Source organism: Hypanus sabinus, chromosome 19, assembly GCF_030144855.1.
Source record: "Hypanus sabinus isolate sHypSab1 chromosome 19, sHypSab1.hap1, whole genome shotgun sequence".
NCBI classification, from domain to species: domain Eukaryota; kingdom Metazoa; phylum Chordata; class Chondrichthyes; order Myliobatiformes; family Dasyatidae; genus Hypanus; species Hypanus sabinus.
Window position 1 is genome coordinate 35,605,450 of NC_082724.1, and position 24,424 is coordinate 35,629,873.

At 39.1% G+C, this 24,424-nt stretch overlaps 1 protein-coding gene across 4 annotated transcripts in view; it reads left to right on the plus strand.

Annotated features, from left to right (window-relative positions):
• Positions 1-21,113, plus strand: part of LOC132377878 (microphthalmia-associated transcription factor-like) — a 241,490-nt gene extending 220,377 nt beyond the window's left edge. For 3 of the 4 annotated variants that reach the window (XM_059944314.1, XM_059944317.1, XM_059944316.1), the window contains 5 exons: positions 3,850-3,921; positions 4,184-4,240; positions 4,482-4,557; positions 6,002-6,149; positions 17,384-21,113. In XM_059944314.1, coding sequence (XP_059800297.1) covers positions 3,850-3,921; positions 4,184-4,240; positions 4,482-4,557; positions 6,002-6,149; positions 17,384-17,770 — 740 coding nt within the window. In that variant the 3' untranslated portion in view covers positions 17,771-21,113. The remainder of the gene's footprint in view (positions 1-3,849; positions 3,922-4,183; positions 4,241-4,481; positions 4,558-6,001; positions 6,150-17,383) is intronic. The other variant, XM_059944318.1, reaches the window with a different exon arrangement.
• The last annotated feature ends 3,311 nt before the right edge of the window (positions 21,114-24,424 follow it).

The window sequence follows — 24,424 nt, forward strand, 5'->3', positions numbered from 1 at the left end:
TTCTCACACCATTAGACTGTTACATAAATTTTATAAGGTCATTAAAGGACAACCGCTGTACAAAATTATTCTGAATACTCTACCTTTCAGGCATGACATATTATATTACAGAAAAAATAAAACCCCTCCCAATAAAACTATTCTGCTTTTATTAATCACTTGTCTAATCTCCGTATTTATTTCTACCATCTCAAAGGTACCAATATAGAAAAATTACATCTTACATAATTTTCTGATTCTTCATTCTACCATGAAAATGCTACCACTTACCACTGGCCAACAAGTTCTCATTATATTTGTTCATGATTTAAATGATTATGTGCTTGATCACTGAAGTGATTCCTTCACCTGCACCATTTAGTCTTTAGCCATGAAACCTGATTCAAGCACAATAGCAGAGGTTGTATGAGTCTAATGGCTGCCAAATCACATCCTCCAAGTTGAACTCGCAGCTGGAGTTATTCAATTTTGTTCCTTGTTTGTACAAAGAATGCTTATTTGGTTTGCAATTCCAAACTGCCTTTTAGATTACTGATGTATTTCATGTTTCTCACTCCAAGTTTAGTAACTTTACACTTTAATTTTCCCTTTGCCTGTGGTACAGTAAGCACGATTTCTGACATTAGGCCTATTCTTTCACATGTTTTTGGAAACATTACTCATAGTGTTTATCCACCCTGCCCTGAAGTCTGCCTCCTTTTCTGTTTTGAAATCTTTTATGATTCTTTATACTGGATTCTTAGGCCTCACCTGGTTAAAATGGAGTTCACCTCAATTACACAGTTCCTTAATAGTCCACCTCTTTAATGGGACCCCTTTCCCCCTTATAACACAACTACAGACTTTTGCTGTGTTTTCACTTCCGTTATCTGGTTATGTAGTAGTCAAATAATAGTTGAGAGTCTATTTCCAAACCCCTGAGTTCACAGCATCCTCAAATAAATTCTCTAAGCTACTTGTTTCAGCCCGTTCCATCTATCTAAGTTTAATAATTCAAATATTAGCAGTTTCATCTTAAGTGCCTGTATCCTAAGCACTGGGATACTATTCTGGAGTATTTTACCTGAATTTAGACTCTCCACAAAACCCATTTACCAAGCTTTTTGCAATTGGCTCTAAACACAGTGGCACTTTATTTAATTTTGAAGATTTAAGGTATTCTTTTTTTACATTCACAGCAACTTTAACATAATAAATTATTATCATTGTTGGACTTTGTCAGCATTTGTCACTGATTAAAAATTAAAGTGCAACATTGCATAATAACTTTAATCCAGTTGTTTTTATCAAATTGTATTTCCAAACCACTGAATCTTCCAAAACAGAATTGCAAAACGTTGACAAGGTTGATTAATGCACATTGTGCCTAAAAAAGAAACATCCTTGAGCTTTGATTTGCATGAAGCAATTTGACATATTTGATGCATCTTTTGTCACCAAATCTTTCCCTGTCCTGTAAAAAGGAAGTTTTAAGACTACATAACACTTGCAACGTACAAACTAACAAATAATTACAAAAGACACTTGTGGCTCTTCCCTTTATTGGAATCAATGAGGAAGCACTCCTTTCAAACGATCCACCTAGTGCCTGATGGTCATTTACATTTAGGTTTTTTGGCTCGACTTCATGGAGCTGAAGCTTAGAGTGTAGCCTGAAGAATGTTGGTAAGACATTGGGCACAATTTTAGGACTTCCACATTTATGTGAATATTCCAAAAATTGCTCACCCTATGAAAGAAACTACTGAAATTTTTACAAGAAAATACCAGCATTTCTCCAACACACAGTATTTAGATACTCAATTCTGCATTGCCCTATTTATTAAGAAAATAAATATTATTGTGGAATATATTTTGTCAGTAAATGTACTGTATTTCTGCAGTTTGTGGGTAATGAATGTTTCTGTCCGATATTGTATTCTATTAATAACCTGTTTTATTGTTGATAAATTTAATCAAATTTAAACCTTATGGTATTGCTATACAAAACCAGTGACATTGATTTTCATAGTGTTGACTTTGCTTAAGACATTTTTGACTAATTAACATTGATTAATTTTACTTAAAGTAATCATAATTATAAGGGTTAAAATTCTAATCACCCCTAAAGGCATCACCAAATTGAGCAATATGCACAAAATGAACTTAATATCTTTCAGCAGGTATCCTTCATACCTGTTCAGAAGGACAAGTTTAATTTGCATGCTGTGGGATGGAAGTGACATAGGTAGAGGTTAGTTACTAAAGCCGTCTTAAATGCACATTTGGGTGGGACAATTTAAAATTGACCTGAATTGTGGTTAGTTGAGTCATCTGCTGAAGATAGCTGAGCACAGACTGGGAACAGATGTTCCTGAAATCACAAGAACATGATGAATATTAAATATTGCTAATTAGCAACTTTTTTCTGTTTCATTTTAGCTCAAATAAAAGATGTGGAAAAAATCTATTTTTATCCGTAGGCATCTGGATGGGAGCAGTCAGTAGGATTACTTGAATGCAATTATTACAGAACATGGATTGCAAACTACAAGTCAATAATTCCAATAATGCATAGAGCTTTCCTGCCATGGCCTGTAGTTTATTTTTCTGGCAAGCACAAAGTCGCTAGATCGCAAAATGCATGATGGTGAAGCCTTTTGTCCTATCAGTGAAATGTCATACTTTCCATAGACACATTTTATTCATGTGTTTACTTTATCAAGGCCATTAAATGATTTTGATAGTTACATATGGGAAGGAAATTTCATACCAATGTTTGCCATAAATGGGGTTTATCTGTTTTAACTTAGATGCTTTGTTAACAAATAACGTAAGCTTAATAATAGATAATGGATGAAATTAGTTATAATCTGTTAATATAGTGAAATGTCAGCTCCATGATTTATACAATTAGGTTTTGCCCATTGCCAAAGAATTTAGGATAATAAATCTCACTTAACATATTGCTGAATTGCTTACTGTTTAAGACAAGTGGTATTGCTGTTTGGTGCGCCACAAGTCAGCAATGATATATCAATGTAGAACAACTTTATTGTTTGCTCTTAATATGATTTGATTTCAAATTGAGACCCATCAAACTATTTCTTTCACAGCATTTTGTATTAACTTAATGTTTATTATGTGCATATTTTAGTGTGCTGGATTGTAAGCACAGGGTGGGATGGGAAGAATTTTATGTAGGTCTGATTTCCTCAGTACGTGCAGAGGTCAAAGATCTTAGACACCATTGAATTGTAATTAGGGCTGCATCAGAATTCTGCTTGTGAGCTGCAGCTACCTAGTGAGATCATGAAGAAATTTGCTGATCTTTAAAATAAACAGTGGAGAATGTTAGTAACTTAGAACATCCCCTTGTGCACATGACTAATCAAAGTAATCAAAAACATACAGATTATGAGGGTGCTTTGTTATTAAGAGTCTATCAGAATGTTTAAAAGTTTTGCATTCACCATATACCTTTAAGACTATTATCACTTTAGAAATGAAGCAATGGCCCAGGGAACTATTATGGTTTCTGAAACAGTAATGTTTCCTTAGCTCCTTAACTTGTAGTATTTTCCTCAATGACAAAATAATTGTACAATTCATTATTACACTAAAATAGACATTAAATTATAAGTATTCAATGTTGTGAGCATTGTCACAACACTGCAATTTATATGTAGAAAAGTGATTAAAAAGGAAGAATAAATCACATTAGGGAATTGGTAGCAATACTATCTAATTATTTTACCAAAATGTCCCACCTCACTGCTTCATTCGGTATAGATTGCTAAAATAGCCCTATATTATTCAAATAGAAACTGTTACTTGTAGTATAAATTGTTTTCTATATATAATTCACAGAATCAATGGTTGCAGGCATGGAACTCCATTTTAAAAGTCCCTCTATGAAAATGCATAATGCTCTATTACCAGGCAAGTTTTGACGCACAGAATTTATTTCAATCATTAAACACTTCAACAACAATTATTGTTTGTGTATGATCAGGAAGAATTGTTGGTAACATTGTAAACACAAGTGGTATCGTCGGTTAAGTTTTAAAAAATGTACATTTTATCATGTAGTGCAGACTTACTTTGCCGGTGTGAATCAAGCTTTATTAGAATTGAAAGAAAGGAAACGGTTGGTATTTCAAAGGCCACTGGTTCCATCCTTATCGTACTGTTTTGTCTACAGAAGCTGAAGCCAGAGCACTTGCAAAAGAACGGCAGAAGAAGGACAATCATAACTTGAGTAAGTTTTCAATCTCATTACACGTTACTGCCAAATTTCAAAGTAGTCATAAGCGTATTGCACCTAAAAAAAAATAAACTGGAGAGGCTTGTTGACTTTTTGCTCTTTCTTTGTGATAGCCCAAAAGGCACAAATCCATTGTTGTTTCATATCCCAGTGTTTTTCTATTATTGACCTCAGTGTATAGGAACACAATGTTTTTTTTGTCTTTGACACTAAGCTTTGCTTTTAACTCTTTAAGTTGAAAGGAGGAGGAGATTCAATATTAATGATCGCATAAAGGAACTGGGTACATTAATTCCAAAGTCTAATGATCCGTAAGTACAACTTCAATTAAATTTTTCACATGTTTTTCTTAATAAATCATTGACCATTTTGCCTTATATCTGTTGCCTGTTTTGAATATTATTGGTACGTTTCTGCATACCTTAATCAAGTGTTTTATTTTGACTGTGTACTTTCTGTGTTGTCTGTGATAGCGGCAATATACCCATTGAAAGCAGTGGGGTCTGTTGTTCAACAGCATGGCAGGTTCTGTAAACTGGCCTCATGCCTCATGTAGCCTCCCATTTATCTGAAATGTAAAAGTTGAAGTGGAAATGTGAATCTTGCCAGACTTTGAATAATTCAAACTGCCATTCAGCTAATTGAATTATGAGGAGGTTTTCTGGAAAACACTTGAAATTTTATTTCAAGTCCTGACGAAGGGTCTCGGCCCGAAACGTCGACATCGCTTCTCCCTATAGATGCTGCCTGGCCTGCTGTGTTCCACCAGCATTTTGTGTGTGTTGTTGTTTGAAATTTTATTTGATGCCTGACAGAGCATGATATAACACTGAGTCAGTATGTTATTGAATTCTTCTCCACAGGAACATCCATTTGTTGTGAACTTTATGAACCATCACTGCTAGATAGACAGCACAGACAAAATACTGGAAGAACTCAGTAGATCAGGCAGCATCTGTGGAAAGGAATGAACTCTCAATGTTTCGGACTAGGATCCTTCAGCAGGGTTGTTTACGTGGCAGACTTACTAAAAACTGACTTTGGCCTGCATCATAAATATGTTTAGATTATTATTAGAGAATCTATGTCTGATAGGATCAGAAAGAGCTTACTTGCTGCAGATGTAAAAAGCTTATTTGTGTTGCTAGGTCAGGTTCAAATAGTTACACACTGGGTCTGATCAAAAACCGAAGTAGCAATTCAGGGAGACTGATTTTATGTATCATTAAATACTATAGACTGACAGTGGTGAAGTTGATGATTTGGAAGCATATCTGCATTGATGAAGTAGTCAGTCAATATTTTTCTAAAAATGTTGGAAAATAAACAACATATAATAGCGTTCTTTGAGATAATTTCAGTCTTGTGCAATGAGAACAAAGAAAATACAACAAAAGCATACAACAGCGCTTCTCCCTATAGATGCTGCCTAGCCTGCTGTGTTCTACCAGCATTTTGTGTGTGTTGTTGTTTGAATTTCCAGCATCTGCAGATTTCCTCGTGTTTGCGGTATAAAAACTAATTTATTGTCAATTACTACACTTTGACATGGTAAACCGGACATTTCATTTTTCTCCTTTCCCAATTGTAATTGAACCTAAGTTCGAAATGATCATTTTTGCTATGTTTTCTTTTCCAACAGCTGTATTGTTTATAGTTAGTAAAATCTAGCACAATTTAACGATGCTAAATTTTGTTCTACACCAAATTTACCTCAGGCAAATTCTGTCAAACATCTTTTGATCATTTTAACAGAGATATGCGCTGGAACAAAGGAACTATTCTAAAGGCATCTGTGGATTATATCAGAAGGCTTCAGAAAGAACAGCACAGAGCAAAAGACTTTGAATCGCGGCAGAAGAAACTGGAACATGCCAATCGACACTTACTACTGAGAATACAGGTTAGCTGAGATAACTGTTAAAATGTTTATTCCTTCCCACATTTTCTTCCCTGGTCATAGAGCACAGTAATAGGTCCATATGCCTAACTCAACCATGCAACCATGTGTTTAACCCTTATCCCTCTAACTTTTTCCATCCATGTGTCCATCCAGTTTACTTTTAAACATTATAATTATAGTGGATCTGCCTCTACCACTTACTCTGGCAGCTCATTCCACATATCTGCAATGTCGTACGAAAAAGTTGCCCTTCAAGTCTCCTTTGAACCTTTCCATTCTCACCTTAAATCTATACCTTCTATTTATAGACACTCTTACCCTGAATATGACTATGCCCCTTAGGATCTAATATATATCCTTAAGGTCATCATGCAGCCTCCTCCTCTTCTGCATTTCTGGTTTCTCCTTATATCTCAAGCCATCTGGTCCCTGTAACATCCTTGAGAATGTCTTCTGCACCTTTCTAGTTTATTGGCATCCTTTCTATTGCTTCATAACTAGTACTTTGCACAATACTTAAAGTATGGTTTCACCGATGCCTTGTACAGTTAGAACACAGAAAACTACAGAACGGGACAGACCCTTTCACCCATGATGTTGTGCTGACCTTTTAACCTATCTAAGGTCAATCTAACCCTTCTCTCCTACATTGTCCTCCATTTTTCTATCATTCATGTGCTTACTAAGAGTTTCTCAAATGATCCTAATGTATCTGCTCCTACCACCATCCCGGCAACCACGCTATTAGTGTAAAAAACTTACCTCTGATATCCTCCCGCTATACTTTCCTTCAAACACCTTACAATTATTTCCTTTGCATATTAGCCACATCTACCCTGGGTGAACGTAACTGGCTATCCACTTGATATATGCCTATTATCTTGTACACCTCTATCAAGTCAACTCTTATTCGCTGCTCTAAAGAGAAAAACCCTAGCTCACTCAATCTATCCTCTTAAGACATGCTTTATAATGCAGGCAGCATTCTGGTACATCTCCTCTGTCTAAAGTTTCTACATCTTTCCCCTAATGAGGCAATTAGAAATGAACTCAATATTCCAAATGTGATCAAACCAGGGTTTTTTTTTATAGAGCTACAACATTACATTGCTGCTTTTTAACTCAGTCCCCTGACTAATGAAAGCCAAAACACCATATGCCTTCTTGTCAAACCTATCAACTTTTGAGGGATCTACGAATGTGGCCCCTCTGTTCCTCCACACTGCTAACAATACTGCCGGAAACCCTATATTCTGCCTTCAAATTCAACTTTCCAAACTGAACCACTTCACACTTTCCTGGATTGAAGTCTATCTGCCACTTCTGAGCCTGGCTCTGTATCCTGTCAAAAGTCCTGTTGTAACCCTTAACAACCTTACACACGGTCCACAACACCACCAACCTCTGTGTTATCTACAAATTTACTAACACACCCTTTCACTTCCTCATTCCTATCGTTAATGAAATCACAAAGTGCAGGGACCCCAGAACAAATCCCCGTGGAACACAGTCCTCCAAGCAGAATATGCTCCATCTACCACCCTCTGCCTTCTGAGGGCAAGTCAGTTCTGAATCCACATAGCAAGCTTCCCAGGATCCCATACCTCCACACTTTCTGAATTAGCCGGAGTAGGCAGTTTAAATGGTTTTGGCATGGACTAGATGGGCTGAAAGGCCTGTTTCTGTCCTGTACTTCTCTATGACTCTAAGCCTATCCAAAACCCCTTGCAAGTGCCAAATTTTCATTGGGCATTTACCTGAATATATCCATTACAATTAATGCTTTCAAATTTCTGGCTAATACCATCATAATTTTCCCTTCCCCACTTAAATACTTTCCCATACAGTCTGTTCCTATCCTTGTCCAAAGCAGTGGTAATGGTCAGAAAGTTCTGACCACAGTCTCCAAAATACTTAGCTATCAAGAGGTCTGTAATCTGACCTGGTTCATTGCCCAGTACCAGATGTAGAATGGCCTCTCCACTTGTTGGCTTGAATATATTCATCAGGAATCCTTCCTCAGCACACCTAACAAATTCCACCCAATCGAAACCTTTTGCACTAAGAAAATGCCAATCAATATTAAGGAAGATGAAGTCACCCATGACATCACTGATTTCCAAAGTCTGCGCCCCCCACTCCCCGCCCCGATCTGTTCCTCAGCGTTTCTGTTGGAGAAGAGTCTATAGAATACTCCCAACAGAGTAATTGCTCCCTTCCTGTTTTTGACTACCACCCCCACTGACTCAGCAGATAATCCCTTCATGAATTTCTCCTTTTTGCAGCTGTGATACTTATCCCTGATTAGCAATGCCATTTCCCCACCTCTTTTAACTCCCTCCCTGTTGTTTTTGTAACATTCAAACCCCAGAATATCCAACAGCCATTCTTGTCCTTGTGACAGTCAAGTCTCTGTATTAGCCACAAAGTCATAGTTCCATGTACTGATCTATGAAGTTCATCACCCTTGTTCCTGATGTTTCTTGCATTAAAATAAACACATTTCAACCCATTCCACTGACTATAATTTTTCCGTATCAACTCGCTATCCTTCCTCACAGTCTCTCTACACACTGCATTTACATACTTGTATTTACATACCACCTACCTGATCCTCTGTCCTATCATGCCGGATCCCATCCCCGTTTCACATTAGTTCAAACCCTCCCCAACAGCTCTACCAAATCTTCCCACAAGGATATTGGTCCCCCTCAAGTTCAGGTGTAACCTGTCCTTTTTGTACAGGTCATAATCATCCCCAGAAGAGACCTGAGGCCCTGCCCCCTGCACCAATTTTTTCACACATCCATCTGCCAGATCATCCTATTTGAGATTCAAGATTCACGATTCAAAAACTTTATTGTCATTCTAACTGTACATCAGCTCTGCAGGGCAGAATGAGACAGCGTTTCCCAGGAGCAGTGCAATCATAACATAACAAGCTCAATACTAAATAATAAACATAACAATAAATAGTAAAACACAACAGCCACATGTCAGTTAAAAACAAGTTGTAAGTGTCCAGTGCAAGTTAAAGGTGTCCAAAGCGGAGTCAGGTAGAGCAGCTATTTAGCAGTCTGACTGCCTGTGGGAGGAAGCTGTTTGGTAGCCTTGTGGTTTTAGTTTTGATGCTCCTGTAACGTTTACCTGATGGCATAAGAACAAACAGTTCATGGAGAGGGTGTGAGGGGTCTTTAATGATGTACTGTGTCTTCTGGAAGCATCAACTCTGAAAGAGGTCTTGGACAGAAGGTAGGGAGACCCCAATAACTTCTGGCCTCACTGGTGTATGTCACAGGCACTAATCAAGAGAATACTACCCTTGAGGTCCTGTTCTTCAGCTTCCCGCCTAGATCGCTATATTTTGTCTTCAGGACCTCATCCCCTTTCCTACCTATGACGTTGGAGCCAATATGTACCATGACTTCTGGCTGCCTGTCATTTCCTGTTAGAATGCTGGGCACCCGATCTGAAATGTCCCTAACCCTGGCACCTGGTCGGCAATGTACTATCACGGTTCCTCTTTCACATCCACAGAATCTCCTGCCTGCTCCTTCAAGTGTGGAATCCCTTATCGCTACGTCACTCCTCCTCCCCCCCCCCCCCCACCACCACCTTCACCTGGCCATTGTGGATTTCCTCTGCAAATATATTTTCCAAGCCCTTGCAATTTCTTCTTCCTCTAATGCCCTAAGGTATACTTGGTCTGACTGTGAATATATCCATTTCTTGTGCTTTTAGATACAGCTTTTTGGTTTGATTCGCGATCCTGATGCAGTGAAGCTTTATGAAAGTCAATTGAGCTGCAAGAGGAGTGTAAGAAATACAAGAGAAGAGTTAGGAGAGAAATTGTGAAGCTAAAAGAAGGCTAGTGGTTGCTCAGTAAGCAGTGAAAAGCATTTTCCAGATTTAGAATCAGATGCAAAATCAATTTTTAATTTTGCAAAATAATTTAACAAGCCTTCCAGACTGCATATCTGATAATATAAGTGCCAGTTGTGAGATAAAACCATTTCCGAATACACAAGAGGTCAAACTTGGCATGCGCAAAATTCTCAGCTGGCTGGATAACATTGCAGTGGTAAGGATGGGGGAAAGATTGAGATATAAGATGAGAATTTTAAATTTAATGCACTACTGGGCATATCACTGAGCTTGAGAGCCTTAAATGACTTTAAGAACAGAACTGTCTTCTCAATTTTGATGCCCTGTCTCGTAACCAGTCCAGAAACTTATAACTCCAAGATGTTCAAAACTTCAGTCAGGATCAGGATATGGTAATGCACCTTATGGTTTGATAACTGTTTCCACACAAATATTCAGAAAAGGTTTTAAGATGCCACTTGTGCATCAGATGGTTACGTCCAGCAGGACCACTTCAAGAGAACACTTCAGAAGGAAATCGGGAAGGCTGAAAGAATGCATGAGGTTGTTCTGGCAGACCAGGAGAAGGAGAATCCCAAGGGCTTCTACATATATATCAAAAGCAAAAGGATAGCAAGGGATCGTAATGGCCTTTGTGAAGATCAGTGTGGTCATGTATGCCTGAAGCTGAAAGAGATGGAGAAGATAGTAAATGTATTTTTTTGCATCTGCTCAGGAGATGGACACAGAGTCTATAGAACTGAAGCAAAACAGTAGTGAGGTCAGGGACCATGTACAATTTACAGACAAGGCTTGTTGTCTTGAGGCAAATTAGGGTGGATGAACCTTTAGGGTCTTTCAAGGAATCCTCTTGGACCTTGCGGTTAGCTAGTATAGAAATTGTAAGAGCCCTAGTAGAGGTATTTACAATGTCAGCCATGGGTGAGGTACAGGAGGATTTGAGGATAGCGAATGTTGTTACGTTGTCTAAGAATAAGATGCAACATTATAATCTGGTGAGCCTGATGTCAGTAGTAGGTAAATTATCAGAAGATATTCTAAGGGACTAGGTATATATTGGATGGACAGTCCAGATTGGGGGCAGTCAACATGCATTTGTGCATGGCATTTCATGTTTAGCTATTCTTTTGATTGTTTTTCAAAGAGGTAGCTTGGAAAGTTGATGAAGGAAAGGCAGTTGATTTTGTCCAAACGGACTTTAGCAAGACTTTTGACAAGGTCCTACATGGGAGGCTGATCAGGAAGGTTCAGTCACTTGGCATTCAGCATGAGGTAGTAAATTGAATTCGACATTGGCTTCGCGGGAGAAGCCAGAGAATTCGGTAGATGGTTGTCTCTCTGACTCGAGTCCTGTGACTAGTGGTGTGTCACAGTTGTTGGTGCTGAGTCCATTGTTGTTTGTCACCAACTGTAAATCACTGATCTGGATGATAACGTAATGTCGTAAACTGGATCAGCAAATCTGAGAATACACCAAGGTTAGCCTATACTGGTCAGTAAGGGCTGTCAAAGTTTGCAGCGGGATCTGGAGCGGCTGGGAAAATGGGGGACAAGCATGAAGCGTTGCACTTTGCAGACATCCCACCCTGCAAAAACTCATTTCAGGGAGGTAGCACCATCAATTTGCGGGAGACTCGCGGGAGAGGTGGGATGTCTGCAATAGAGTAGCTCCTTAGCAACTGGCCAGCTAGTTTAAATAATGTTAGCTATGCTAATGAATGAATGACGCCTGTAAAACTCACCTCTCCCTCTCCCGTTCTCCCAAATATCAATTTCTGGGATATAGTATATCATTTGCGGGTGTCAGGAGCCGCTATCAATTTGCGGGAGACTCCCAGAACTTCTGGGAGAGGTGAGATGTCTGACTTTATAGACAATAGACAATAGGTGCAGAAGTAGACCATTCGGCCCTTCGAGCCTGCACCGCCATTTTGAGATCATGGCTGATCAACTACTATCAATACCCGGTTCCTGCCTTGACCCCATATCCCTTGATTCCCCTATCCATAAGATACCTATCTAGCTCCTTCTTGAAAGCATCCAGAGAATTGGCCTCCACTACCTTCCAAGGCAGTGCATTCCAGACCCCCACAACTCTCTGGGAGAAGAAGTTTTTCCTTAGCTCTGTCCAAAATGACCTACCCCTTATTCTCAAACCATGCCCTCTGGTACTGGACTCTCCCAGCATCTGGAACATATTTCCTGCCTCTGTCTTGTCCAATCCCTTAATAATCTTATATGTGTAACCCCCTGGGTCGCCTCAGGCTCGCTCAGCTTATTCTCGTCTAGGGGGAGCAGCCTTCGGCCCCGCCAAACTGGGTAATCAGCTGGTGTGGATGCTGTGTGATGTCCCCGCCTCGCCCAAAAACAGACAGTACACCATAAGCGATTAAATGAGTACAATTTATAAAGGTTACTATAACTAAGTGATTAATAATGATACAGTATATATGAAGAGAAAAAATAAAGAAAAGGCGCCAAACTTATCAAAGTCCAAACCACTTTGTGCACAACCGTTGGAGCTCAATTACTGAAGTCTTCTGGCCACCATTCGATCCCCTCCGAACTCCTCGACTCGCAGCTCAGGACCCTCCGAGTGGTCAACCAAGCACATCTAACTTCATCCCCTCTCCTCGGAGTACCTCCTGGCCTGGGACCCCCGCTTGGGGTCCGTTCCTCGCCCAGCTTACAGCATTGCGTCCTCTCTCTCAACCCCCTTGCGCCGATCTCCCCAAAAGCCCGTCAACAAAAGTTTACAGACTCAGAAGAAAGAACATTAATCCCCATTTGGTTTACAAAGGAATACAATTCTCGTTATCAGTAAATTTTAACCCAAACAAGCTTCCAGCACTCTCTTGCAACAAAGGAGCATTCCTGCTTGTTAGCAAAACAAAGAAGCCCTTTTGATTACATACACAGTAACAAAGAAAAAAGAAGAAACCCCCTTTACATATGTTTCAATCAGATCCCCTCTCAATCTCCTTAATTCCAGCGTATACAAGCCCAGTCTCTCTAACCTCTCTGCGTAAGACAGTCCAGACATCCCAGGAATTAACCTCGTGAATCTACGCTGCACTTCCTGTACAGCCAGGATGTCCTTCCTTAACCCTGGAGACCAAAACTGTACACAATACCCCAGGTGTGGTCTCACCAGGGCTCTGTACAAATGCAAGAGGATTTCATTGCTCTTGTACTCAATTCCCTTTGTAATAAAGGCCAACATTCCATGAGCCTTCTTCACTGCCTGCTGCACTTGCTCATTCACCTTCAGTGACTGATGAACAAGGACTCCGAGATCTCTTTGTATTTCTCCCTTACCTAACTGTGCACCATTCAGATAATAATCTGCCTTCCTGTTCTTACTCCCAAAGTGGATAACCTCACACTTATTTACATTAAACGTCATCTGCCAAGTATCTGCCCACTCACCCAGCCTATCCAAGTCACCCTGAATTCTCCTAACATCCTCATCACATGTCACACTGCCACCCAGCTTAGTATCATCAGCAAACTTGCTGATGTATTCTCAATGCCTTCATCTAAATCGTTGATGTAAATCGTAAACAGCTGTGGTCCCAATACCTGTGGCACCCCACTAGTCACCACCTGCCATTCCGAGAAACACCCATTCATCGCTACCCTTTGCTTTCTATCTGCCAACCAGTTTTCTATCCATGTCAATGTCTTCCCCCCGATGCCCTGAGCTTTGATTTTATCCACCAATCTCCTATGTGGGACCTTATCAAATGCCTTCTGAAAATCGAGGTACACTACATCCACTGGATCTCCCCCGTCTAACTTCCTGGTTACATCCTCGAAAAACCCCAATAGATTGGTCAAGCATGATTTACCCTTGGTAAATCCATGCTGGCTCGGCCCAATCTTATCACTGCTATCTAGATATGCCACTATTTCATCCTTAATAATGGACTCTAGCATCTTCCCCACCACCGATGTCAGGCTGACAGGTCGATAGTTCTGTTTTCTCCCTCCCTCCTTTCTTAAAAAGTGGGATAACATTAGCCATTCTCCAATCCTCAGGAATTGATCCTGAATCTAAGGAACATTGGAAAATGATTACCAATGCATCCGCAATTTCCAGGGCCACCTCCTTTAGTCCCCTAGGATGCAGACCATCTGGACGTGGGGACTTGTTAGCCTTCAGTCCCATCAGTCTACTCATCACCCTTTCCTTCCTAATGTCAATCTGTTTCATTTCCTCTGTTACCATATGTCCTTGGCCCATCCATTCATCTGGGAGATTGCTTGTGTCTTCCTTAGTGAAAACAGATCTAAAGTACTCATTAAATTCTTCTGCCATTTCTCTGTTTCCCATAACAATTTCACCCAATTCATTCTTCAAGGGCCCAACATTGTTCATAACTATCTTCTTTCTCTTCACATACCTAAAAAAGCTTTTGCTATCTTCCTTTATATTCCTGGCTAGCTTGTGTTCGTACCTCATTTTTTCTCCCCGTATTGCCTTTTTAGTTAAGTTCTGTTGTTCCTTAAAAACTTCCCAATCATCTGTCCTCTCACTCACATACTTCTGTCATACTTCCTTTTTTTTTAATGCTATGCAATCTCTGACTTCCTTTGTCAACCACTGTGGCTCCTTTCCCCCCTTTGAATCCTACTTTCTCTGGGGGATGAACTGATTTTGCACCTTGTGCATTATTCCCAAAAATACCTGCCATTGCTGTTCCACTGTCTTTTCTGCTAGGATATCCATCCAGTTAACTTTGGCCAGCTCCTCCCTCATGGCTCCATAGTTTCCCCTGTTCAACTGCAACACTGACACCTCCGAGCTGTCCTTATCCTTCTCAAATTGCAGATAAATACTTATCATATTATGATCACTACCTCCTAATGGCTCCTTTACTGCAAGATCGCTTATCAAATCCGAACATTACATAACACTAAATCCAGAATAGCCTTGTCCCTGGTCGGCTCTCGTACAAGCTGTTCCAAGAATGCATCCCGTAGGCACTCTACAAACTCCCTATCCCGGGTTCCAGCACCAACCTGATTCTCCCAGTTCACCTGCATGTTGAAATCCCCCAAAACTACTGCGACATTACCTTTGTCACATGCCAATGTTAACTCCCTATTCAACTTGCACATGCTACTGTTTGGTGGCCTGTAGACAACACCCATTAGGGTCATTTTGCCCTTACTGTTCCTCAATTCTATCCACACAGACTCCACTTCTCCTGATCCTATGTCCCCCCTTGCAAAGGACTGAGTCGCATTCCTCACCAACAGAGCCACCCCACCCCCTCTGCCCACATTTCTGTCCCTACGATAGCACGTATACCCTTGTATATTCATTTCCCAGGTCTGATCTCCCTGCAGCCATGTCTCCGTTATCCCAACAACATCATAGTTACCCATTCATACCTGAGCTTCAAGCTCATCAGCCTCATTTCTGACACTTCGTGCATTCAAATATAGAAATTTTAACCCATTTCTCCTCTCTCTGTTTGAATCGCTGCCTATTGTGCTTAACCCAGCTCCCCGAACTCCCATCGGGCTATACGCCCCTAGAATTTTGTTGTCCTTCCTAAATTTACTTATTCTTTCAACACATGTGGGAGGACAAGCCAGAGTAGGACAGAAGTGGGAGAACACGTGGAACAGCAGGGCACCGAGTAGTGTGGTAGAACAGAGGGCTCTGGGAATACAGACCAATAATTCCTTGAAAGTAGTGGCACAGGTAAATAGGGTCATAAAGAAAGATTTTGACACGATGGCCTTCAGGAACTGCAGTTGGGATGTTATGCGCTTGTTGGTGAGGCCTAATGTGGAGTTCTGATGTGCAGTTCACCTACCTACAGGAAGGATATCAATAAGATTGGAAGAGCACAGAGAAAACTTAAAAGGATGTTGCTGGGACTTGAGGAGCTAGGTTATAGGGAAAGATTGAAAAGGTTAAGACTTTATTCCCTCGAGCAAAGGAGAGATTTGATAGAGGTATGCAAAATTATGAGGGGTATAGATAAATGCAAGCAAGCTTTGTCCACTGAAGTTGGGTGAGATTAGGCCTAGGTTAAGGGTGAAAGTTGAACATGAAGGGGAACATGAAGGGGATCTTTTTCACTCAGAGGGTGCTGAGAGTGTAGAATGAGCTGCCAGCTAAACTGGTGGTGGTGGTGGGTTCGATATCAACATTTAAAATAAATTAGACTAAGTACATGGATGGGAGGGTTATGGAGGGCTGTAAGTGTGAGTCTGTGGGACTAATCAGAATAATAATTCTGATTGGACTGGATTGGGCCAAAGACCCTGTTCCTAAACCCCACTATGACTTGAGCATTGCAGGCCTTGTTGTAAACGAGCATTCCTAACAAGCATTCCAGAGAATAAATACATTTCTTCGAAACATAGCCAAGCTTCCTGCAATATTTCTTCCCTGCTTTTGTTTCCTGTGATTAATTTAATAAACTTTGCATCAACACATCATTGCTCACCATGTCTATTAGGAAGTGTATTCTGGTGTCGATAATGGTAGAATGGAGAGCTAGTGATCTGATCGATCCAGAGACAGGAATTCTAAACTAACCACAGGAGATAAAAGTATTTAAATCAATTAGTTAATAAAATGATGAACAAACTGGGAACATTAATATTAAGTATGAAATTGCTAGATTATTGTTAAAAGCACTGTTTACTATTGTAACGCCAACAAAATGTTGGAGGAATTCAGCAGGTCAGGCTGCATCTATGGAAATGAATAAACGGTCAACTGTTTATAGCAGTCGACTTATTGCCACAATGCAATAGTTTTGCCACAAAGCAATGTATTACCAAATCCCAGACAATTTGAAATAATCACTACATGCTAGCTTCAGTAGAAGTGTCTAACATGTAGGAATGAATTTTGGTAACTCTAAGGTTTGGATATTTTGGGCTTTCAGTTTGAGAAACTCCAGTATGAAACTGCTGAACTTTATCTACTTAATGTTTTATTTCTGAGTGTACTTCTCTTTATCATTTGCATTTTTTCTTGTCCTCCGAGCAATGTCTTTTGATGTGACAACATCCTTTTAATTCAGGAAGCTATTATTTTTGCATGGTAAACTTCTCTCTGGAGAATCCCCCCCCCCCCCCCCACCCCACCCACCAAACTTGGAAGATACAGAATTAAAAACCTTTGGAAGTTTAGCACATTTCCATTTCCTGAATTTAAACTATAAATAAGAACCGACTGCTCTATGCTAAGTATCACTAACATACTGAATCTTTGTAATAAAACACCATACATTTTTTCTTTAGTAATGAATCCAATACACGGTATTTTAATGTCAGTGTTAAAGAAATTAACCGATTTTTCTGGGTTTAATTTTTAGGAACTTGAAATGCAAGCCCGTGCACATGGACTCCCACTTGTCAATACTCCTGGCCTCTGCTCCTCTGATCTTACTACGCGGAACATTAAACTAGAGCCAGTAATCGATGAGTGTCACAGAGATGGCTTACAGCGCCATGTAGATCTTTCCTGCAGTACCACACTGGATCCTGCAGATGGAGCTCTCAACTTCAGTGATAATGTTGGACCTGGCACCTACAATGCTCCCACAAAAATGTCTACGAAACTGGAAGATATTCTGATGGATGATACTCTCTCGCCAGGGGAAGGTACTGATCCTCTTCTATCATCTGTGTCACCTGGTGCTTCAAAGACAAGCAGCCGGCGAAGCAGCATGAGCATGGAAGATAGTGAAAATGGGTGTTAGCAAGAAAAGTCATTTTTTTAAAAAGTTCCATCTGAACTTTTCCTTAAAGATCTCTCTTTTTTACTTGCCTAAGATAAATGCTTGTGTTGTGATGGTAAACCTATTTATCAGTCGATAAAGAGTTTAAGTCAACGGAATGAATCAAAATAAATGGAAATATTGATGAGAGGTAATGTACCTGTATGTAAAGAGACAGGACCACAGACAGCCAGACAAACAGCGAAGGCACTCAGGAAGTAGAAGATGGGGTCATCCTTTAAGGAGATGATTAGTTGATTTTATTCTAATAAAATGAAATTTGTGTAGGAAAAAGAAAATCAATGTATCTTTTAATTCAGATATTTTCTCAGTTTCTTAACTTGTACTTAAATAATATATTTTAATCCATTTTTACAATCAATTTTGATTTTTGCATGACCTATACTTGATTTGTTTTCATGCTAGTCCTTTAAGATTTTTATTTTTTATTTCAAAATTTGCAAAATCTGGTATTCAGTATTTCAATATATAATATTTCTTCAGTCTGTTTTTAATGGAGGATTTGGCGCATTGGCCATAGACACTTAAGGAAGTTGAGGCAAGATTTTTAGTGAAATGTCTGAATATTTTGTATATCTAAACACAATCTTATTTAGACATGTGTTTTTAAATTAACTTTGAAATAAGAGCTTTACTTGTTTGAAAAACATGATTGTAGTCCAATATATCTAAAGTGATGCTTAAACTAGCTAACAGTGTGCTATTTATTTTATTTTATAAACAGCAAGAGTGTAATTATTAGAAAATGTGCAGTGTGGTTGAAAATCTACCTTTTTGTCTTCTACTGATACCTCCATGATAGTAGATTTACACATCGAGTCCTTCAGCACTGCAGCATGCTACAATGCAACAGCTTTCTGCTTATCAGATTATTACTTGATAATGCATATGCTATTAATGAGGTTATTCAGATAATCTTGCTGATCGTTTGGTGATATCTGTCAAAATGATGACCAGTTCAGGGCATTCTGTAACTATGTTGATCATGGTGAGGGAGTTGGTGGAATTGGAATGGGCTGGACCGTGAGGCAAGCTGGGCATTGGGAAAATGGAATTAAGCTGAGGCATGCAATTTATTCCATGAGTGGGCAATAATTTCTGATTCACGGCTGATCAACTTGATGTGGACGGCCTTACTCTTGACTGGAATAAATTGTGTGTCCGACCATAAATTCCCTTAATCTCAATCACAATTCTGGCATTATATAATTTGTAACACAATATAATGCACAGAAATGTTTGGTAATACCGATTATTTATCAGCGACAAATGCCCCTCACCACTACTGTTGGAATTAATAATGATAGAGTAATGATTAACATTGTCAGGGCAAATCAATCAACTGGTCTTCAGAATGATTGGATTAACCATGTTTTATTACAACAGTGTTGTAAGAGTAGAAATATGATGCTACATCATCTACTTTGTTGTAGATCTATGCAATTTCACTAGATGTATTTGCATTGAACTGTGCCTAGGTAATTTGTTCTACACTCATACTAGCTCAAGGTGTGATGAAGAGAAGAATTTTTCAATAGTAATTTATGAAATACTGAATGTGGCAGCAGAATATCGTGAATTCAGAATGAAGTGCCTTAAAATAGATTACGAAGTCTTTTGAATATGCACTGACTGATGGGTGTAATCCGTGAGGGTTTGGCCTGTGTATAATAAGAATGTGGATGTTGCTTGCTGCCTATATTCAGAACGTGAGCTTCCAGCTTCTTTACTGATAGGATTCAAAGATTTACTGACCTTCTGCTACCTTTCTGTGTAAGTAAACCTCAAAAGATTGCTTCTAAGTTTAGTGTGAAGGGAATTGACTACTCAGCTTAGTTCTGCCAAAATCCTGGGACAGGAAAAAAGTATGCAATACAATAATGTTATGTTAAAAGCAATAATTGTTAAACATGTTCAAAGTAGCAAATGGAAAAAAATAAGTTAAATAATGAAAGATAAGCACAACAGCCTTGCACTCATGGGGATGTGATTTGAATTAAAGAATGCACTTGATAGATTGGAGACTTATATTAATTGTTAATAAAATATCAAACCTATATTTCTTGAAAAAGTAGCTTAAAATACTGCCTCTTAATGAGCTAGTTGGTACTGTAATGTGATATTCACTTGCTGCCAGATGCAGCATACTTTGTGTATGGTCCACTGGAATGTAAATTACAGACTATGATCACTTATCTGTTTTGAACCTGATCTCACTATAAATAGAAGATACACAATTATTGGCTGTTGTTTGTCTTTTATACCACAAGGGTACCTGACAACTATTGAACATTATTGCATGTTCATTGTAGTAGCTAGCTTTATATATGGTTATTAATTATATAGTACATCTAATAGTTTTGTATCTTCTTTATATTTGGTTTAATTTTAATAGACTAATTTATGCTGCAATTATTGTGCCATAATAATCCTGTGAATTTTTAAACAATATACTATGAATTCCACACAGCTGTTACACTGGTAACAAACCATAAAAAATAGAGTTTTTGATATTCGTTTACAAAGAGCCAGGTGATAAACCACAACAGCACCAGGTATACAATGCCATTACTTAGCATTTCTGGGTATTTGTATTCAGTTGCCCCTGGGAGTTAGCATTGAGATGAAAATACTACACAAGTTGAAATTAATCTACACTTCCTCCAAAAATAGTCTAAAGTCTATACTTCTGTGTCATTAAGTACAGTGCATCTGTAAAGTATGTAAACTCCTTTTATTTCTAAAGCCGTTAGTACTTAAGGGTCAGGAAAACAATACACTTGAAAAATACTTGACATACACAGGAGTAATATATGGATCCCTTTAATAAATGATGACGCTTGGACATCACCAATGTATTCCTCTCCAGGATTATTTTCACCCCTTGTGTTGTGGTTTCCATCTGGAATTAACTGCAATAAATCTAGAAAAATTTAATTATTGTTTAAATTGTACACAATAATTGTAAAAGAAAATGAGTTGCCATTTCAAAGAAAGATATGAAAGCTTCAGCACCTCTATATTGATTCCAGGTTCAGAGACTATCCTCTGAAATTCTTCTGTTACATAAATTATAAACAACACATTTGACAACATTTAACAAACTGAATCTGTAACTTCTGATTGTTACATTTGTAAATATATTTGTAAGTACACTAAATTACACTTGATGAAATAGTACCTGTTGTTAGTTTTTAAGTTTTGAAATTTTTACTTTTGGCCAAAAAATTTTACATTCTTATTGTATAGATTGGTTATAACATAGCTACCAACATACTTAAATAAAGGGCATCAAAAGACATCATTCTCTTGTGTTTGTGTTGTTCTGCATTCAAATACTGTTGTTGTTCTTTTGGATATTTCAAAAGGTTCTCTTTTCCTTTTAAATTGCCACATAGCTGAAAATACAATTCAGACTTGGCTTATATCTGAATAATTTTCAATTGTTCCATTTAATATCAGAGTATGTGTACAATATACAACCTGAAATTCTAGATCTTTGCAGACATCCGCAAAAACAGAGGAGTGCCCCAAAGAATGAGTAAAAACATTAGAAGCTCAAAGCCCCTCTACTCGCCCTCCCACACACAAGCAGCAGCAAAGTCAGTAATGTGCCAACATAGTTGAGCCGATGTAAATATGGCACCTAAGCAGCAGAAGTTCTCATAGCTCTCCAATAATTATACTTATAGCGGTGATGAGCTTTGGAACACGATCTTAACACTCACATTAAAGAAAAATAACATTAAGCTTAAAGCATTGTTTTCTGTCTAAAAATGCTTTTTTAGTGGTGGTGAAAAGCAGGTTGTGTGCAGTTGCTGAACATTTGTCACGAGCCCTCCAGTGTAAACATCGCTGTGAGCCAAACATATGGAAGAGTCATGGCACAAAGCTCTTCACACACTGAATCACGCAAAGCCCAACACAATAGCCTGGACAAGAGATCGGGGGGTGTGTGCGTGCGCATCGGGAGTGGGGGGAGCAGTGGTAGGCAAAGAGCATGAAGATGATTGGGAGGCAGTTTGCTGCAGTGGAGTTTGTTAGTGGTTGGAGGGTGGGTTCTGCTGGTTTGAAATCAGTACCTTATTGAGATTAGGAAATGGTGGCTCAACTGGAGAGTTATATAGAATGATAGGCAATCCACTGATTCAGGGTGCAGGACAATTGGGCTATGGCTGGGAAGGATTAGACTGGGAAATGCAGGGATAGGAATTTAGCATAGTACTGTTAAAAACTATTTTTCTGGGCTGCCCAGTATCACACATTGCTAGAACAACAAGGATTACTTTTTAAATGGCGACATTCCAAATCAAGCATTATCTGAGTAATGACATTAGTACTAATGACTCTGAACTCGCATAAAGCACACACATGATTCTCACCTGGATCTGCCTGGTTGATGCTCCATCTGCTTAAAGTCACATAGTTGGGTTGTTTCCTTAAATTTCCACGAATATTCGGACACCATACTACCTGGATTTCTAGTATTTCGGAACTTCCGGTTGGGGCCAGTTTACTTATCAAGAAAAAGATCTCCTTCATAATTGCAGACAAAGTATATTCCAGTTTTCACTTCCTAATGGAAAATGCAATGCTCATTGGAAAGGTCCAATGAGGAAACACCATCTCAGTCCGAGATGCTGAAGATGCTGGAATTGGAGCAAAAGACAAACTGCTGGAGGAACTCGGCTTCCAAGGAGACAGAAGGATTAGGGGCCTGAAGCAGTGTCTCAACTGTCAGCTCTCCCTTTGTCACCTAAGAAACTGCCTGACCTGGAGTTCCTCCTGGAGTTTGAGTTTCCAATCATCAACTAATAATCTCCTGAATCTAGTGTAAAAGTACACTGAAGGTATGATGGCTGAATGTTCCCCTCTTTATGCTATTTGAGACTATGATAAGCTAAGTACCCTAAATATCATCCTTCAGCAGTATTCTTTAAAGTTCCATTTATTATCAAAATATACTACATACAACCTTGAGATTCGTCTTCTTAGAGGCAGCCACAAAACCAAAAAGCACGATAGAACACATTAAAAAAAGACAGTTGAACACCCAATATGGTGGAAAAAAACCCAAAATTGTTGAAATAATAAAATTAAACAAAAAGCATTTAGAACTGAAGTTCACAAAAGTAAGTCCACAGACACGGAGCCCGTCAGATGTAGGCCACAGCCTCAGTTCATCGCAGAAATGAGTAAATCTTGAGGAGCAGTGAGCTGAACCAGCTAAGACACCCTGACTTTTTTTAGTTTGGACTAGTGCTTAAGTCGTTCAAACCTTGGGTGGTTTCTTGCTCTCAAACCCGGGTCCTGCCGCTTTGATACGGTCTTGGGCCTGGGCCCCGCTGCCTCAATTCTCTAGTACATGTTAACTCATAAGCCTTCTCCAAAATCTTGTGTTCCTTTTGTGATACCGTGTTGGGGAACTAGCTTATATGTGCTGTAAATTGATACAATTGGATAGTCTATGCACTCAAAAACACACATCAGCGTTTCTGTAGCTGAAAAACCATTCCATTCATGAGGCACTTTCAAGAATGAAATAGATTTAAATTCCACTGTAAGAAGGTGATTTATCTGCCCACCCAAGAAACTGAAGAGTCTCTCAATCAGGAGCTAATCGGGGACTCTGGTTGTTGAGATGACTGCTTCCTTCCCTTAATGTCTCTGGCATAGCTCAGTGTCTCATCTGTGGTACATTATAATACAACATGTCTAGTTCACTGTGTCTTCTTACTTACAGCAAAAAAGCCAATATGGACAGTTTTCTTTCCTGAGGACCAAGATCACCAGAGATCACTAGATCACTAGAGAGTTGAGTCCATGAGCTGTTCGTAGAGTGATGAGAAGGTACAATGGTTCTTGACAGCTTGGTCTTGTGATGACACTTTCAGGGAGGTCAATTTCAAACAGCATGATCCAACACTCACCATTTTATCAGTAAATCAGTATACAGGTGTCGTTGCAGTCTTGGAGCTTGAGAGATCTTGATAGGCTGGATATGGTGAGGCTGTTCCCTCTTGTAACAGAATACAGAGCATTCTGTTAGAACATTACTCAATACTTTAACTCTATTTCTGTCTCACAGATAGAATGAGTAACTTTAGTGTTTCTCTTTGTATTTTAGTTCCTACTTTTCTTTTTAACAATTATACATAAGCAGGCTTTTCTGTATCAGAAGAAGACATTTCCAGTGAACAGTCAACAATCTGATGTTAACTGAGTGTTTCCTTTCTTCACAGTTTCAGCATTTTCCTTTATTTCAACTGCAGTTTGGTATTTCAGTTTTCCACCTATCTTTTCTCATTCCAGCTCCTTTTTTTAACATCTTATACAGACAGGTCGTATAAGCTTCACCACCTAAGTCTCTCTTGAACTTCACCTGATTACTATACATCATTTTCTAAAACTTAAATCATGCCCCTTTTCCAACTTGCAGTGATGAAATATCATTAACTTGAAATGTGCTTTCGGCACAGATACACCCTGACTTGCCGAGCATCTGCAGCATTTTCTGTTTACATAGGGGAGAGAATATTCCTGATGAGAGAAGAGGCAGGTGCTCTTTTCCTCCAAGTCAAATTCTCCCTTTGCCTGATGGAAGTGTGGTTGAGT